The sequence below is a fragment of the Saccopteryx leptura genome, chromosome X (assembly GCF_036850995.1).
Source record: "Saccopteryx leptura isolate mSacLep1 chromosome X, mSacLep1_pri_phased_curated, whole genome shotgun sequence".
NCBI lineage: Eukaryota > Metazoa > Chordata > Mammalia > Chiroptera > Emballonuridae > Saccopteryx > Saccopteryx leptura.
The window spans coordinates 110,457,789-110,477,807 of record NC_089516.1 but is presented as its reverse complement, the minus strand read 5'-3'; the positions used below and the strand labels follow the sequence as shown (position 1 = coordinate 110,477,807).

Sequence of the window (20,019 nt, the reverse complement as noted above, 5' to 3'; positions counted from 1 at the left end):
ATAATAAACTTAACAATACAAAAGACTTTTAGATATAGAAGCTGATGCATCTCTTTTTACTAAGCAACATTAGTTTTCTTTTTAGCCCACTTAGGCAGTAGTCACTAAGCTGCAAGGCTTAGGGAAAGTTCCTAACAAAGCTCTAATACTTGGTTTTTACAACAGGAAAATAACAAGGGTCATTTGACCTCTGATAAAGAAAAACATTTATCTTATAAATAATTAAAAGAGCAACTTTTTAAATTACAGTCTAAACTTTCTGACAAGGAGTTTTTTATACTCACTAGGACCAAATTTCTATCAAAGCTCTTAAAGAGTTAAAAACGGCTTGCTCCCAGCATAGAACTAACTGTCTTCATACGCAGGATCTGCTATCCTCCTTCATAGACTCTGAATGTTTTATCTAAGGAAATTTAGAAATGTTAGCTCGGACTGTTCTTTCAAAAGGGAAAGAGTTACAATTTATGACTTAGTAGGAGAATCAGGCTGTATTCAAGCTAATTGGAATGCTAATGCTAACCCTCTTGTTAATATTACACAAGATGAACTTTTTAGATGGACAGTTTGCTAATTTACAACAGCAATGTAGGCAAAATGTAGGGGTGAGGAGTTGCTCTTATCTCCACAGATACGGGAGACCAATAGATACCTTCCAGAAGATTGAAGCCTTGACATGAGTCGAAAATAGGAGAAAGAATGTTTTGACAATTAAATAAACTTACCCAGAAGGCAAAGAATGTTTTAATTAAGACTAAGACTTCAAAAAACATCTTTGACTCTGTGTCTAGCAATGCTAGCTGTTGTATCTATAACAATAAGCAGAACTAACTATTCTTACTAAGTTTATATTACTTCCACAAGCAATGTTGAATAGCCCGACACTGTATCAACATTATGTAAATCAACCTTTATAAAAAATTCATCAGAAATATCCTCAATTTTTAATAATCCATTATAGATGATATATTAATAGCTTGTGACAATAATGCTGAACTTGCAGTCATCCTTAAAGATACTTCTGAAACCTTAAGTCAGTATAGTTTAATTATAGCTGAAGACAAAATTCAAATATCCTGTCCTATTAACATTGTTATTGATTCACAATATGTAGAAAATATAGTTAAACTTATAGAAACTGATTATACTTCAAATGATAGTTCTAGATTGCAAAAATTGTCTCAAGAGTTACAACTTTAATTGTAAAAATGAAATTTGCCTGTCTATATAACTTACATTTGTTTTCATACAGCTTTACCAGGACCTATGTCTACTACAAATAATAAAGTTAATCAATTACTCATTAGATCAATAGAAATAGCTACTAAATTTCACACAAAGACTCATACAAATAGAAAAGGTTTAATGCAAAAATTTAAAATGACCAGGCAAGTGGCTCGGAATATTGTTAGAAACTGTCCTCGGTATAGTATTATAAATGCTCCTCCACTACCGGGAGGAATGAATCCTAGAGGAAAACACAGTAATAACCTATAGCAAATAGATATTACTCATATTTCTTCTTTTAGAAAACTATCTTATGTACAGTTCTATTAATATTTATTCTTCCTTTCAATAGGCCACACCTTTGTCTAGAGAAAAGTCTAATTGTGTCATTCAACATCTTATTGAAGCTTTTGATGTTATAGGCATTCCTAAAGCAATTATTTAAAACTGACAATAGTCCTGCCTATACATCTGCTAAATTTCAACAATTCTTAGCATTTTAGAATATTAAACATACTACTAGAATTCCATAGAACCCACAAGGACAAGCAATTATTGAACGCAGTAATTGTACTCTAAAAAATATGTTACTTAAACAAAAAGGAGAGACAAGGAAGATTATCCCCTAGACTTATGTTACCCAAAGCTTTATTTACTTTAAATTTCTTAAATACAGGAGAAGATAATTTGACCTCTGCAGCAGACATTGGACAAAAAATAACAGTTCTAAGATTAATCAACCTGTGCATTATAAAAATGAGTTGGATCAATAGGTACCTAGTGTAGTGCAACATTGGGGAAGAGGGTTTGCTTGTGTCATTGCAGAATCCAGTGAATTCCTTTGGATTTCTGCTCGCAGAATTAAACTAACAACATGAATAAGAACAATAGATTGTTTCCATATCTGCCCATTGCTGAGAAAGAAGAAATGAATTTCAAAAGACGAATCTTAAAGAAGCAGCAAGTGCTGCTGCCTGATATTGAAAAAGCTAAAATATCAAGTTGGGGTAAACTTAAAAAGCTGACCTTTAAAGGTAAAAAGATGCTACAAGCTACTAAAAAAGAAAAAAAGTGTTACTAACCTGTTTTTAGCAATGATTGCTTTGGTAAAAATTCCGGTAAGTAGAGCTGAAAATTTTAGTTATTAGGCATATGTCCCTAATCCTCCATTAAGTAGAGATATTCATTAAGAAAATAGTGCCTTTCCTATTTTTGTTAATGACTCTAATTGGCTTCCAGGATCTTTTAATGGTAGAAGTCCCTTAGCACCTTTGGAAGAAGACATGAAATTAGAAAATTATACAACAGGAGTTGAGGGATTACCTATATGTATAGGACATGAGCCACATTGTTTCAAAATAGAAGCTCAAGCTTGGCTCTCTATTGTCAAAGATAACAGTAAAGGAGAAGGAAAAGAAAAATATTTGTTATAAGGATACGAATTTAAAAGTAATATATCTGTACATGACATGTCATCGATTAAAGCCCTCATGGTTCTGACCCAGTGAAAGGGCAGGGTGCTGATTTAAAGTGGCATAAGAACAATGGTTTAATTACAGCTGGTGGTCAAGGTAATCATACTATCATATGGCATAGAGGAGGGATGTCACCTCGAGCTCCACATATAAAATTTGGTCCTATACAATATCATTTGTAGAAAGTAAACACGGCACTTAAACATATGTCAGCGTAGAAAGAAAAAAATCTGGAGAAATTATCCTTCTAATCATATTATGTTAATCTTTAAGAGAAATGAATCACATTTCATATCTGCTTGTGTTAGATTGCCTTATATGTTTATTATAGGTGAAAGCAAATAGACAGCTGAAAATTATTCAATAACTTGCAATAAGTGTACTTTTTATACATGTATTAACTCTTCTATTCGTTTTAATGAAAATAGTCAAAGTCTTTATATTTTAAGAACCCAAACAGGAGTCTGGATTCCAGTACAGATGCATTGGATGTGAAAGGGTTCCCCTTCCATAATGCTGTTACAACATCTTATTATGTCTTTGAAGCAAACCAAGAGACCGGTTGGCCTGATGATCACCATCATTATGGGACAAATAGCTGTAACCACCTGTATCTGGAGTTGCATTACATCAAAGTATACAGACTGTGGACTTTGTACAAAAATGGCATGAAGATTCTGAACAACTGCGGACTTCTCAATAATGTATAGATAGTAACATTAATGCTAAAGTTAATGATTTAGAACAGACTATGATTATGTTAAGAGATCAAATTGTTAGCCTACAAAGACAAATTAAGCTAAAATGTGATTAGAATGTAACTACTTTTTGTGTTACCCCTATTCCTTAAAATCATACTTACTTCTCTTAGGAAAATGTTAAAAAGCATTTGTTAAATCATGATAATATGACTAAAGAAATAATTGAATTACAAGACATATTCATTAAGCTTTTCAAAGAAAATTAGAAATTCTGATAGATCAACCTATATTGAAGGGATTAATAAATAATTTATCACAATTAAAACCTATTGAACATATTAAAGGATTTATGGGATCCATTGTAGGACTTTTTATAATAGTATTAATACTATGTCTTCTTCTATATGTATTCTGTTGACGAATGAAAGCAAGAGAAATAAGGGATGAACGACAGAACGCTGTGTTTTCTGTGGTGCTTCATAACATGCAGCATAAACAAAAAAGGAGAAATGTGGTGGAAAAATCCATCGCATGACCTTGGATGGGAACACAGCCAACAAGAAAAGAATGTTTAGCCCTGGCCAGTTGACTCAGTGGTAGAGCGTCGGCCTGGCGTGCAGGAGTCCCGGGTTCGATTCCCGGCCAGGGCACACAGGAGAAGCGCCCATCCGCTTCTCCACCCCTCCCCCTCTCCTTCCTCTCTGTCTCTCTCTTCCCCTCCCGCAGCGAGGCTCCATTGGAGCAAAGATGGCCCAGGCGCTGGGGATGGCTCCTTGGCCTCTGCCCCAGGCGCTAGAGAGGCTCTGATCGTCACAGAGCGACGCCCCGGAGGGGCAGAGCATCGCCCCTTGGTTGGCAGAGCGTCGCCCCTGGTGGGCGTGCCGGGTGGATCCCGGTCGGGCGCATGCCAGTGTCTATCTGATTGTCTCTCCCCATTTCCAGCTTCGGAAAACTACAAAAAAAAAAAAAAAAGAAAAGAATGTTTTGCCAAAAGAATTGTTTTGTGATTTGAAGGCGAGTCACTGAAACAAATCTATGTGACCGAAAGTGGTTGCTAGACTCTGTTCTCAGCAAAACATTCTCATAAGATTTTACCGCTTCCTTCCAGGCTATTCCTTGAGATAAAAGAAAGGAATGTTGTGGGAACCATAGACGCAATAGCAGTTAATGCCTTTTGATATTGTACTGTTATTAAGCTATCATGCAGATGTATTCCATGTATCTTTAAGTAAAGGTTATGCTTGATGCTATGCCAATTTCTCAGTAAACAAGCTTTTTGAAATCTTGTGAATAAAAATAGGACACAGCGTGAACTTGGTGCCATTTGCCTGAGCGAGCGGTGGTCCTTTGCTAGTTCACGATGATTTCATCTGCTGATCTCTCTCTCTCTCTCTGTGTGTGTGTGTGCCCTGACTCACAACAAACTATCATCCTAAATAAGATGTTTATCTTTCCCATGATGCTGTTGCACACTGTAACTCTATGCATCTCTCATATACATGCTTTTTGCTCTAGATATTTGTATCCACAATCAATATATGGTGATAATTTTGTATGTATTCCATGAACTATAGAAATGATCCCTGAAAGTATAGTCTTTGCATGTTTTTTAGACTTTATACCTATACCTGGTATTCTTTTTGTATCTCCCTAGGATCAGCTATTTCCCTTATGCATCATTCTGCAGCCATCACCCACTCTTGGCCCCTCTGTCTCTCAGCCCCTGTGAATTCCAGCCTCCTGCCCAGTCCGGCCCTTGCCATCCTGTTCCGTTTCCCTGCAACAGTCCTAAGCCAGTGAGTTAAGGCTGGTCCTCCCATCGGTGAGTCTCACCTTCTTCCTCTGGGGCTTTAAACTAGTGCTTTTCAAATTTGAGCTGCATCCCAATTCCCTGCAAGGCTTGTTAAAACACAGCTTGCTGGGCCTACCCTCAGAGTTTCTGCCGGAGTAGGTCTTGGATGGAGCCTGAGAATTCTTGGGTGATGGTGATGATGCTGATTTGAGAACCAAATATTGAGAGCCACTGCTCCAGATCAACATCTGGGCACAGTCTCAGCTTTCCTTCAGAACTGTGTGCTACAGCCTCTCTGTCTACCAGATGTATAATGCAAGTCACATGTGTAATTTTAAGGTTTCTTACACAGCTAAGTAAAAAAGAAAAAAAACTGCAAAATTTATTTTAATAATATATTTTAATTCAATATATTACCACTTAAACAGGTAATCAGTATAAGAGTTATTAGTGAGACAGGTGACATTGTTTATAGTTACAGCACATCTCAAACTAGACTAGCCATATTTCAAGTGCTCAGTAGCCATGAATGGCTGGTGTCTAACATAGTGGACAAAGCAGCTCCAAAGGTTTGACGTCATCTTTCTCTTCACAAAAAATTGCTTTGAACTTGACATATTAGTTTATTTTGGGCTGCCATAAAATAACTTATACAGGCTTACAAGATAGTGGAAAATGATTTCCTTCAAAACAAAGGTAAGTGGGGGATTTGAGTCAGGATCATCTAAATAAAATCAACCTGCTTTTAGGTTTAATTAAAAACTAACTTATTGTTAACTAAAAGAAACACTGTAGAATAAAACTATAAGAAATGAAATAAATCATTGGATATCATCGTTTGAGTGGTGAACTTTGGAATGATATTAGTATTTATTAAAATGCCCATGGACTTATGAAAATGAAAAATTTAAAAAGAATGAACAACAGTTTCTTCTTTCTCTGTCTTCTTTCTATTCCTTCAAACTGCAGGATGAAATGAGAGAAAATATACAATTAATACAGCATTAACGAGCTCCAATGACTTTCTAAATCTAATAACTCTATGTGCATCACCTGCATTTGTGTGCTATATCTCAACAAGTAGAGAAGAAAGGCACATTTCCCTCTTGTAGCCTGCCTTCAGGATATTCAGTCCTGTCCAAAAGATCCATTGAGACATTTGGTCCACAGTAAAAGGTCCCTGATAATTAGTTCCGTCTAAAATGCCCATGCTTACAAAACATCCTTAGTTCAAAGAGCCCATAATGTTGATTTACACTTCTGGATTACAGAATTAATACATAAAAGAATTACTATCTTGTTTTATTGGTCCAACAATTGTATTGTGACTGTACCACCAATAATAACCCTTCTTGCCTTGGTAGCCTAACTGGTAATGGCACATTGGGTTAGGTAGAGGGGTCAGAGTTCAAATCTTGCAGGAGAGTGGAATTTAAACATCAAGGATCTTTTGGTATGGACCAAATGTCCAATAATCATAACCAGTACTCTGGAATATAGGGTGTTCCTGTAACTGATAGCTTCAATCATGTGATCATACAAACTCTGTCTCCCTCTTGCCTACCTAACACCATAAATGCTTTCTCAAGATGCTTCTTTTCCTTGAGAAGCCGTTCTGGGATTTAAACAAATCTCTCCATCTTAATAGCTTGTGTTCATTCTACAAGTGATACTCTTACCCTCCCAGATCCTCAGTATTCTGTATATCTCATATGAGAGACTGTTACAAAATATGCAGCTGTGAAAGTGTAAAAAAAAAAAAAAAAAAAGTCAATCATTTACATATACTCAAAAATAAGATAGGCCTTGATACTTAACTACTCATTCAGTGATAAACAATCATGCTATGACTAAGTTTCTTTTCTTTTGACTGTCATATAAAATATAAAAACCTACAGCCAAACAAACAGTTACGTATTAGTTATTAAATGTGGTTCTACCTTGCAACAGAGGGAAAAAGGGGAAGGAGGGTGCAGGAGTAAAAAGAGGGAATGAGGGTTGGAAAGAGACTTTGCAGGGAGTATGAGGGGCATAATGTGGTGTATAGGTGGTGTTATATTGAGTGGGACACTTGAAAACATGTCAACACAATCAATTAAAAATAAATTTTATAAAAAGAAGAAAAATAATACTATAGCAGAGACCTGATGATGTGAGAATGAAGAAAATATCGAATTGAGCATTCAGTAAATACAAAGCATTAATCATAATTCTGGTATTCTGACACTGTAATATTTTAGAACACAGCTACTGGAGTCCCTAAAAGCCAATCATTTTAGAATTATAGAGGGCCAGATTTAAAAGGGGCCTTAGAGAGCTCTTAATCCAAATTATTTTCTTCTACTCTTAGTGCAAATACTTCTTCTGGAGCCTAGGAAGCATGTTGCCCAAGTACGGTATGTAGTTTTAAATAAACATACAATATGAAAAACAGAAAAAGAAAAAATGTGGTCCTTCCAGAAATTAGTAACACTTTGTTATTTGTAAGTATTCCTTGTCTCCTAGTCAGTACAGGAGACTGTATTTTTGTGGTCAAGTAACAAAGGCCAAACTAGTGCAGAGCCCAGCGACCTGAGCTTCTGCATCTAGTAATGTATTATAATAACTATTGGTCTTAGGTATTGACACAGTGCTCATTTGTTAGTAGTCTGTACAGGGAGGACAGAGGGCCTCATAAGAACTAATGAGTAGCCATGAAGTATATATATTTCAGTACATAATGCATGTTATATTACTAGGTATATGAGTATAATGTTAACATGCCAAGAAGATGAAATTGAATTTTTAAACTAGATTTAAACAGACCTTTTTTCTTAATTTACTGGGGAAATTAAAATAACTAAAGCTGTTGGTAACAGGTAAATGCCAGGAACGGTTGGGTGATACTCAAAGCTACACACAGATACCTGGATTTTCCGGGGCTGTTCTCTGCTGAGTCCATGTCGCTTTGCGGTCCTTCTTCTTTTTTGTTAAACTCCTCTTCTTCTTCCTTCCTTTCAGCATCTTGGGCTTCTTCCTCAGCGTTTTCACATTGATATTTACTTGTTCCTTTAGTTAAGAATAAGACAAACTTTGGGACCAGACATTCACAGGAAAAAATCACAATTCATAAGGAATGGGGACATCCAGCACTCAACCCACAAGTGAAGCAAGACAATGGAAGTAACCAGGAAAAGAACAGCTAGGCACCTTCCTACTGGTTGATGCAACACTCCCGTGGCCCCTCATTGCTGCTTCTCGATTGTTTTCACAGTGACCCGATTTCCCTAGTAAAGCTGTGCTGCTGATGCCTGCTGGCCCTTCAGAGAAGGGATCAGAATCAACGGGGTCTAGCGCATTCCGTAGGGTTTGGTCAGAACTTTCTTGTGAAAATATTGTTTCCTTCCCTGACAAATTCTATGGTGAAGTTCAGTTGGTTCTCAACCCTATGGGGGGATGGATGGAGATATATATATATATATAAAACATTTTTTTTTCAAAGTCTCCCTATCAGTTCGTAATGTTTGCGGGTTGACTTTTTAAGGCTCTTGATACTTTTGGCAGCCATGAAGCAAACAGGAGACATGACATTGGCTTGTTCCTCTCCTTTGGGATCCCCTCCATGTCCTCCCTGCTCACTCCTGAGCACCTTCCCCCTGGGCCGTTCGGACATTCGCCTATAGGCTGTGCCCTGCACTGAGGAGCTCAGGTTGCTTAGCGCAGGTTGGGAGAGAGCAAGCTATTTTTTCTCAAGGTGGGGAAGGTAGTTATGAAGTTGGGCTTCTCATCCACAAGGCCTGTAGTGCCCTGGTTCTCAACCTTTCTAGTGCCGTGACCCCGCAATACAGTTCCTCATGTTGTGGTGACCCCAAACCAAAAAATAATTTTGGTGGCTACTTCATAACTGTAATTTTGCTACAGTTATGATTTGGAATGTAAATACCTGATATGCATTATGAATTTTCCGAGGGCTTTAGGCGACCCCGGCGGGGTCAAGACCCACAGGTTGAGAACCGCTGCTGTAGTGTGTTCAGGGCCCCAACCCACCCTGGTGCACAAGGCCAACCAGGGCGCCAGCTGTGCCTACAGGCCTTGGAGCTTCCCTGGCCCTGGGGCCTCACAATCCTGATGCCTTTTCTGGGTGATCCTCACCTTCCAGGGCTTCAGACTCCTGCGTGGGCTCCTCCCTGGCCTCGGGCTGGTCCTCGGGCTCCAGGACCAGGGCACCCTCTCCAGAGCCTGTGGCTCTACCTCCAGGGCCCTCAGGCACCAAGACGGCAGCCCCTTCTCTGGTGCACGGGTGGGCCTGGCCAGGGATGCCGGACAGACGAGGTCTGGCCGGGAACGTCCTGCGGCGGTCGCGGGGTCGCTCAAGGATGTGGTCATTGTGGTATATGCGGTTCAGCGACCTGCTCACCGAGTCCATGAAAAAGATGTGAAAACCCTCCCTAGGCAACTGGCGGGCGGCTTCGGGCACATTCCAGTCGGGCTCCATGTCGTCCTCCCCCTCGTCAGCTGCCCCGATGTCAGAATCCTCGCTGACCCTGCCCTCTGGGACTTCCACTGCTGCGGCTTCCTCCCCCAGGGCCCTGATAGCTCTTCCCACTACCTCCAGCCCGGCCACGTTTTCCCCGTGGAGCTCCAGGTCTTGAATCACCGCCCCCTCATCTCCAGCTGCCCAGACCCCGGCTGCCGCCTCATCCATGGGGTTCTCCTGGACACTGGGGGCCAGGTTTCTATCACCAGAGTCAGACATGGCTCCAGGAAATACCTCAACCTAGACGGGATCAGGCTATGGCGTCAAAGGCCAAGATGGTGGCTACCGGGAGGAGACTGCGGACCCGGATGTGAGGTGGACGGAGTCGTAGAAGGGACAATAGTCTCCGGTGGTGCCTGAAGAAGCCCAGGGACCACTAGGGCAGGGGCGAAGAGGCAACAGGGGGCCATACACTTTGGTCACAAGCTCACTGGCTGAGAAGCGAAGATTGACATGCCGTATGTCCAATAAATGACCAAAGCCCTTCAGTTCTAGGATGGCTTAGAACTGCCTCCCTTTTCTTTGAGGCTTTTGGATCCTGAGCTGCCTTCAGGTACACACAAGTCCTGCCCTTTTAATTTTGTGATTGTCTGAAAAACTATAGTAGTCTAATATGGAGGCACCCTGGGCCATATGAACTGAGAGGCATTCCCCTATTTTCATGTGCTAATTGTTCAGGTGAGTAGGGAAAGAATCATAAAAATGCTGTGTGGCCCAGACCTCAGCAGCAGTAACACTCCCCTCCCGAAAAAAGAGAGAATAACTTGGACCTATAATGTGGTTAAAGCTCCTTGGAAAATAATATAATTGAAATAGATGCATTCAGAACTGTGTATTGAAGTGGTAAATGGCAGGACCTGGAAGGTAGGTAATAAACCTGACATTCACTTCAAACCTCTAAAGAAGGAATAAAAAAGACACATGTCTTTTATTTTTATTTTATATTTATTTTTATTTTTAAAAGATACATGTCTTTTAAAGCAGTGGTCCCCAACCTGTTTTGGGCCACGGACCCGTTTAATGTCAGAAAATATTTTCACGGACTGGCCTTTAGGGTGGGATGGATAAATGTATCATGTGACCAAGACAAGCTTCAAGAGTGAGTCTCAGATTGATGTGACAGAGGGAACCTGATCATTTTTTTAAAAATAAAACGTGATTCAGACTTAAATATAAATAAAAAGGAAATAATGTAAGTTATTTATTTTTTCTCTGCGAACCGGTACCAAATGGGCCATGGACCAGTACCGGTCTGTGGCCTGGGGCTTGGGGACCACTGTTTTAAAGGATCAGGTCAGGGGTCCCCAAACTTTTTACACAGGCGCCAGTTCACTGTCCCTCAGACCGTTGGAGGGCTGGACTATAAAAAAACTATAAACAAATCCCTATGCACACTGCGCATATCTTATTTTAATGTAAAAAACAAAATGGGAAGAAATACAATATTTAAAATAAAGAACAAGTAATTTTAAATCAACAAACTGACCAGTATTTCAATGGGAACTATGGGCCTGCTTTTGGCTAATGAGATGGTCAATGTGCTCCTCTCACTGACCACCAATGAAAGAGGTGCCCCTTCCGGAAGTGCGGCAGGGGCTGGATAAATGGCCTCAGGGGCCGCATGCGGCCCACGGGCCGTCGTTTGGGGACCCCTGGATTAGGTTATCTTCTAAGAGCTAATCATGATCCACATGAAAAGAGCGGGCTTTCTAGATGTTTCTGAGGCAACAGTACAAGATTGTTGATGGATGTTAAGATTCAGGTGATCAAGACCTCAAGTGTAAGCAATTCTGAAAATTATAGAAAAATTATTTTATATTCATTCTGTAAAAAAACATTTTATAACACTAAATTTTTTTTGAAAAACAAATGTATATAGTTATGTATAATACTTAGATAAGTGTAATATCCAAATATTATTTTATAATGTCAATATAATCCTATCAAGATAGATTTCACATTGAACATCAAATGGATTTTCACATTTCAATGTTTTTTTTTCTTCTTCTGGTCCCACCTCAAGAATGGAGCATGATGTCATAAATCACTGGTTTAAAGATGGAAGGCAATGTCAAAACTCTGTAATCCAAATCGTTACTATAGAGACAGCAAAACGGAGGCAGAATCTCAATCTGAGATCTAGAGTTGGCTTTAACTTTTGCCCCCTGATGAGATCTTGGGAAAGCTACTTATCATATCCAGGCCTTAGTTTTATCACCCATCTGAAAAAGTATGATTACCTATCTCTGACAATCAAATAAGATAATGCTGAAAAAGACCTATTCACACTGAGAAATTCTATATACATATTAGGGGTTATTATATCAATAATAATTTTTCTGTTCTTGATTTACTGCAGAGACGTTATTGTGTATTCTCTCAGGCCTTCAGAGGAAATAATTTATTTTCATTTTGGAGAAATCAGTTGTTCCCAGCTATATGGAGTTACATCCTTCCTCCTTGGCTGAGTTCATACCCTATCTTCAGTCAAGATTTGAGTGAGATAGATAAATTAAATGAAATAGGATTATGTTTAGAATATTAACCATTCATGAGAATATTTTTCCTAGTTTTACTTTTGCCTTCTAAGTTGGTTAATATTTCTAAGTACATAGTATTCCATTTTTATGTTTCAATATCTAATAGTATTTTCTTTTTCATGGTTTTAACATCATTGTAAGTTTGTAAGTCTTTTCTTAACCATAAAAAAATTGATATTTTCTTCCTTTTGGAGATTTTCTGAATGTTTGTGTTTAACTCCTTATCCATTTGGAATTAATACTGACACATACTATAAGATTTGTTGTGTGTATGTGACAGAGAAGAGACAGGGAGAGGGACAGATAGGGAGAGAGATAGATGAGAAGCATCAATTCTTCGTTGCGACTCCTTATTTGTTCGTTGATTGCTTTCTCAAATGTGTTTTGACCAGGGAGCTACAACAGACCGGGAACCCCTTGCTCAAGCCAGTGACCTTAGGCTCAAGCTGGTGAGCCTTGCTCAAACCAGATGAGTCCACGCTCAAGCTGGTGACCTCAGGATTTTGAACCTGGGTCCTCCGCACCCTACTCTGATGCTCTATCCACTGCACCACTGTCTGGTCAGGCAAGGCTTTTGTTTCTAGAAGCTCACCTATAGCAGCATTTTTGAGCAATCATTCAACTCTCTAATGAAGTGTGACCATGCACCCTTTACCACTTTCTTTAAAGGCAGAAGAGATGCAAGAGGAAACATATTATCCCCAAATCTCAGATCTGGGAAGGCATTTAGAGATCGAATCTAAAACCATTCTTTTTAAAATGCAGAAGTAAAGGTATATGGCAGCTAACTGGCTTTTCTAATGTCATGTTGTGATTAGAACCAACCTCCTGACCTTTAATCTGAACTTGAGACAGGCTTATTTCTTATACATGCAGCTTCAGGAGAAACTTGGAAGAAGAAGGTTAATTAACCATGCAAAACTTAAAGAGCCATGAGTTGAGGGTCTCTAAAAGCCCCAGACCACCCCTCCTGATCCGCAATCAGACAGCAAGAATTTACCCAACACCTACATACAATGCCTCATGCAAGCCCTTGCCAGGGATGGAGAAGCAAGTGCCAACATCTCAGGGAACAAGTATCTCACAGTTTAATTGGGAGAAATGACTGCATGTTCAGAATAAAATAAAGAAAAAGAAGCTCCTGACATTCAGAGTTTAACTGGCACTTACACCTAAGACATCTTATTCTTCTATAACACATAAGCAGTCCTTACATAGAGCACCAACATCAGATAAGGCCAATCTGAGACCATGACATAAGGAAACCACAAGGCCACTTTGTAATTTTGTTTAAGCAGAGTCAAAAACAAGGTCACAACATATTAAACATCTCCTTCTGTTAGCTAAAATGAGTGCCTACCTCTTATTTACCAATTATAGCTATATCCTGATTTTATTTCCCCCTTCTAATAGATAAGATTTATTGAACTACCCATCACAGAATTGCCCCTGCTTGGTAATCCCATCTAATCTAGAGCAAACCCCCATTTTTTCAAAACTTCTCCAAATAACCCAACCGAAACTCAAATTCTATAATGAGTTCTTTTTGACACCTTACTGAGACACCACATGGTTCCCCATGGTGAATGTTTTCCCAAACTGCAACAAGTAATAAACCCAGCTTGTTCAACTACAACCATGTTCCTGTGCTCTTTGGTTGGAGGACAATGACAATGTAAAACAGTTCATCTTTATACTCTTATATATTAATTCATTCAATTCTGCAGCAGAGAGAGTCAGGAGGCATCACAGTTGATGGGTTTTTCTCAGGAAGGCTTCCCAGTGGAGGGAGGACTTAGATGATGGGCAGCATGTCCTTCCTGAGAAGACATGCAAAGGCAGGGTATTTTCTCCACATGGCCCGTGCTATAATGTGCTCATAACCTCAGAGGGTGTAAGAATAGCCTGAATTTTGGGGCAGGGAATGGGAGCAGATGTTGCTCCTGGATGGAGGGTAAATCTAGGGGATTTGATATAAGTTCTGTGGTGATGAACATGCCAGATGGAGCACTCTTGTTTCCTACTGCATGTTGTGAGCTAGGACTGGGTCTGCCTCCACTCTTTCTTAGAAAAAACAAATACACTCTGGGAGATGTTTTATTTTGTATTATTAAAACAGCACTCCTGCTTTATTTTCCTCCATCTTGTCTTTGTTCATCCATTATTTTTACCTAAAGCTTTCAACACTACCCTCACTATTCACTTAATGAGGAGATAGCATGTTACTAAAGCATAATGAATCAAAAACAAAACAATATCCACACAAATGTCTTTCAAGGTCATGAAAAGCTGGGCTGTCCACTTGATGCTATAGGACAAATATTCTAGACACTAGCCAGTCACTAGCTGAGCATGTTTTAAGCACCTACTATCTGCCTGAAATTATGTTAAGGGTTCAGGACTCACCAGTGCACAAAAGCCATGGTTTATCCTAGACCATGGTCTAGGTTTGACATGAAGTTTGATAATGATCTAGTAAAAAGATGAACAGAAAGTGTTATGGGAGCATGGAGGGGGAATGATTGGTGGGGGAGAGGGGAGGGAGGTGGTTTCGTGGTCAAGAGGAGGCATTTCAGGTGGGTTCTAAAAACTAGGAGTCCCAAATGTAAGTAAATGGGGGTGGAAGGGAGGTTACTGTGGGTAAAGGAAGCAACAAGAACAGTGGCAGAGACGTGTGTGTACCTATCTAGGGAATGAAATGGCTGGGTCATTGGGCAGCGTGGCAGTTCGGACTTTAAAGCAAATTAGAACCACAAGTGCTTTATTTAGTAAAGCACTTTGTCCTAAAAGTGAGGATTCTGTCTTCCAAACAAATGACCATTGAGATGGTGATAGAGTGAGTGGAATAGTTGGTGGTGCATTCATGAATGAGTAGTCAAGAAAAAGTTTGCTAAGGCACTCAAAGTTCTTCATAGCAAGTTTTAGTACTCATACTTCTTATAAAATGAATACGTTCTTGTATGACAGATTAATAAAACAGACCTGCCAAAACAGGGAAACAAAAGTCATACACATCTTGCTCATAAAAATCTATAGGGCCCTGGGTGGTTGGCTCAGTGGTAGAGTGTCGACCTGGCATGTGGATGTCTGGGGTTCGATTCCTGGTAGGAGCACACAGGAGAAGCACTCACCTGCTTCTCCACCTCTCTCTCCTCTTGCCTCTCTCTCTCTCTCTCTCTCTCTTTCTCTCTGTCTCTCTCTCTCTCTCTCTCTCTCTCTCCCCTTCCTGCAGCCATGGCTCAGTTGGAGCAAGTTGGACCCGGGTGCTGGTAATGGCTCCATGGTCTCAGCCTCAGAGCTCTGTTGCAGAGCAAAAGAGCAATGCTCCAGATGGGAAGAATGTCGCCCCCTAGTGGGTATTCCTGGTGTATCCCGGTTGGGGCACATGGTGGAATCTGTCTCTGCCTCCCCTCCTCTCACTGAATAAAAAAAAATCTGTAAGATAATAAGCCAATACAACAATGAACAAAAGAGATTGATACATAGATCATAGATAAATGCAAATGATTTTTTAAACAAATGGACAAGTGACTTTTGACCACATGAACACATGCTTAAACCCAATGCAAATTAATTGTGTTGAGGTAAAAATCATTACCATTTTTTAAGTGCTCATTATAGGTTGGGCACTATTTTAAGTACTTATATAGATTATTTACTCCTTGCAACAATTTATTCATTTATTTATTTTTATTTATATTTTTTTTTCATTTTTCTGAAGCTGGAAACAGGGAGAGACAGTCAGACAGACTCCCGCATGAGCCCGACCGGGATCCACCCGGCACGCCCACCAAGGGCGAACCTCGGCCCACCAGGGGGCGATGCTCTGCCCATCCTGGGCGTCGCCATGTTGTGACCAGAGCCACTCTAGCGCCTGAGGCAGAGGCCACAGAGCCATCCCCAGCGCCCGGGCCATCTTTGCTCCAATAGAGCCTTGGCTGCGGGAGGGGAAGAGAGAGACAGAGAGGAAAGTGCGGCGGAGGGGTGGAGAAGCAAATGGGTGCTTCTCCTGTGTGCCCTGGCCGGGAATCGAACCCGGGTCCTCCGCACGTTAGGCTGATGCTCTACCGCTGAGCCAGCCGGCCAGGGCAACAATTTATGATGTGAATACTATTATTATCCATCTTCTGCAAATGAGGAAATCAAAACAGAGAGAGATCTAGCAACTTTCCCAAGGTTATGCATCTTGTAAGGGGCAGAGCCTGAATTAAGAAAAAAAGTCACCCTTGCCAACCCTTGTTCTTTGAGTATTTACTGATGATAGCCATTCTGGCAAGTGTGAGGTGATATCTCATTGTGGTTTTAATTTACATCGCTGTGATGATTAGTGACATTGAGCATCTTTTCATATGTCCATTGGCCTTCTATAAGTATTCTTGAGAAAAGAGTCTATTCAGATCCTCTGCCCATTTTTTAATTGGATTATTTGTTTCTTTGGTGTTAAGTAGCATGGGTTCTTTATAAATTTTGGATATTAATCCCTATTAGGTGTATCATTGGTGAATATGTTTCCCTATTGAGTAGGTTGTCTCTTCATTTTCTTATGGTTACCTTTGCAGTGAAACAATTTTTTAGAATAATTTTATTTTTAATGGGGTGACATCAATAAATCAGGATACATATATTCAAAGATAACAACTCCACGTTATCTTGTCGTTCACTTATGTTGCATACCCATCACTCAAAGTCAGATTGTCCTCTGTCACCTTTTATCTAGTTTTCTTTGTGCCCCTCCCCCTCCCCCTTTTCCTCTCTCTCTCCCCCCTCCCCCCATAACTACCACACTCTTATCAATGTCTCTTAGTTTCACTTTTATGTCCCACCTACGTATGGAATAATGCAGTTCCTGGTTTTTTCTGATTTACTTATTTCACTTCGTATAATGTTTTCAAGACCCACCATTTTGTGTAAATGATCTGATGTCATCATTTCTTATGGCTGAGTAGTATTCCATAGTGCATATGTGCCACATCTTCTTTATCCAGTCATCTTCGTTAGTTATTAGAGAAATGCAAATCAAAACTGCAATGAGGTACCACCTCACACCTGTTAGATTAGCTATTATTAACAAGACAGGTAATAACAAATGTTGGAGAGGCTGTGGAGAAAAAGTAACCCTCATACACTGTTGGTGGGAATGTAAAGTAGTACAACCATTATGGAAGAAAGTATGGTGGTTCCTCAAAAAACTGAAAATAGAATTACCTTATGACCCACCAATCCCTCTACTGGGTATATACCCCAAAAACTCAGAAACATTGATATGTAAAGACACATGCAGTCCCATGTTCATTGCAGCATTGTTCACAGTGGCCAGGACATGGAAACAACCAAAAAGCCCATCCATAGATGACTGTGAAACAATTTTTAGTTTGTTGTAATACCATTTGTTTATTTTTTAATTTTTTTTCCTTGCCAGAGGAGATATATCAGAAAAAAATATACTGAGACTCATGGACATAGATAAAAATTAAGTGGTTACTAGGGAAAAGGAGCAGGGAGGAGGGGATTAAAGAGGGACAAATATCTATTCCTCATAGGTGGGATATAAAACTGAGACTCATGGACATACATAAATGTAAAATGGTTACTTGGGGGAGGGATGAGGTGGAAAGGAGTAAAGAGGGACAAATATACAATGACAGAAAATGATTTGATTTTGGGTGATGGGCACACAACGCAATCACCAGTCCAAATGCTATAGAGGTGTTCACCTGAAACATGTGTAGTCTTATTGATCAATATCACCCCATTAAATTTAATTTTAAAAAAGAGGTAATTGAGCTAAAGTGAGGTCATTTGAGTGGACCCTAATCCAATATGATTGGTGTCCTTATAAGAAAAAGAAATTTGGACACCACTACATAAAAAGAAATGATGATGTGAAGACACAGGGAGATTGTGGCCATCCACAAAACAAGGAGAGGCCTGGAACCAAGTCTTCCCTCAGAAAGAACCAACCTTGCCAACACCTTGATCTTGGACGTCTAAACTCCACAATTGAAGAAAATAAATTTCTGTTGTTTAAGCGCCTCCCCAAAAAAAATATTGCTAAGAGAAATGTCAGAGATTTTACTGTCTATGTTTTCTTCTAGGATTTTTGTGATTTTGAGTCTTACAAGTTTTTAATCCACTTTGAGTTTGTTTTTGAGTATAGCTTAAAGAGGTGATCTAGTTTCATTTCTCAGCAAGTGTCTGTTCAATTTTCCCAGCACCATTTAGTGAATAGACTGTCTTTCTTCATTGTATGTTCTTGCCTCCTTTGACAAATATTAATTGACCATATAAACATGTGCTTATTTCTGGGCTCTCTATTCTGTTCCATTAATCTGTCTGTTTTTATGCCAGCACCATGTAGTTTTGATTACTATGGCCTTGTAGTATAGTTTGATATCAGGTAGCATGATACTCCTAACTTTCCTGTTCTTTTTCAATATTGCTGAGGCTGTTTGGGAATTTGTTTTTGATCCCATATAATTTTTTGGATTATATGTTTTAGTTCTACAGAATATGCCATTGGTATTTTGACATGGATTGCACTGAATCTATACTTTCTTATGGGTAGTATCAACATTTTATTAGAGGAATGGTGTTATCTTAACAAACCATTAACAAACACAGTGTATGCTTTCATTTATATGTGTCTGATTTCATTTCCTTCTTCACTGTTTTATGATTTTCGAGTACAGGTATTTTGCCTGCTTGGTGAAATGTATTCCTAGGTATTTTTGGTGAAAATGTAAATGAAATTGTTTTCTTAGTTTCCTTATGGAGTGTTGGTGAGGATGCATAGAAAAAGGAACCCTTGAGCACTGTTGGTGGAAATGCAGGTTAGTGGTGCAGCCACTGAGGAAAACAATTAGGAGTTTCCTCAAACAAACTAAAACTGTATCTGTCTATGACCCACTTATTCCACTTTTGGGGATTTATCTGAATAAAACCAACATTAATTCAGAAGAATATATCTATATATCCCTATACTTAATGCATCACTATTTACAATAGCCAAGATATAGAAGCAACCCAAGTGCCCATCACCAGACACATAAAAAATCTGTATGACGTATATACAGTGGAATATTACTCTACCATAAAAAGAATGAAATTTTACCATTTGCAACAATATGGTGGACCTGATAGTATTATGTTAAGTGAAAAAGCCAGTTAGAGAAAGACAAATTCCATATGAATTCACTTACATGTGGAATTTTGTAAACAAAATAAACTAACAAAACAGAAACAGACTCATGCTTGACCAGGCTGGGATGCTGAACATCCAGGTTTGAAACCCCAAGGTCACCAGCTTGAGCAGGGGATCATGGTCATTACCTCATGGTCACTTCCTTGAGCCCAAAAGGCACTGGCTTGAAGCCCAAGGTCACTGGCTTGACCAAGGGGTCACTGGATCAGCTGGAGCCACCCACTCAAGGAATATATGAGAAAGCAATCAATGAACAACTCAAGTGCCACAACTATGAGTTGATGCTTCTCCTCTCGCTTCCTTCCTGTCTATCTTCCCCTGTCTGACCTGCTCTCTGTCTCTCTCATAAAAAAATAGAAAGAAACTCAAAGATACTAGAGAGAACTGGCAATTGCCAGAGGGGAGGTGGGTTGGTGGGCTAGGTAAAAGAGGTTTGGAACTAAGAAACACAAATTTGTAGTTTCAAAATCTTCATAGGAGAGTAAAGGATAGGAAATGTACTCAATAATAATTATGTATGGTGCTGGAAATATTGAGGGAACTCTATGTAAAATGTAGGATTGTTTAACT

General features: G+C 39.5%; 1 protein-coding gene and 1 non-coding gene across 2 annotated transcripts; both read right to left on the bottom strand.

The window, feature by feature from the left end:
* Nucleotides 1-9,288: 9,288 nt before the first annotated feature.
* LOC136386455 (cancer/testis antigen family 47 member B1-like) lies at nt 9,289-9,927 on the bottom strand. Its single transcript, XM_066357867.1, has one exon. It carries the CDS (start codon nt 9,925-9,927, stop codon nt 9,289-9,291), a length of 639 nt encoding a protein of 212 aa, XP_066213964.1.
* A 6,335-nt stretch (nt 9,928-16,262) lies between these two features.
* On the bottom strand, nt 16,263-16,338 carry TRNAV-AAC (transfer RNA valine (anticodon AAC)). Its single transcript has one exon. It is a non-coding gene; the product is annotated as a tRNA-Val (tRNA).
* Nucleotides 16,339-20,019: the final 3,681 nt, after the last annotated feature.

Excerpts from the sequence above, each read along its gene's own strand:
- LOC136386455 (XM_066357867.1), bottom strand. The coding sequence starts at position 9,927 with ATGTCTGACTCTGGTGATAGAAACCTGGCCCCCAGTGTCCAGGAGAAC.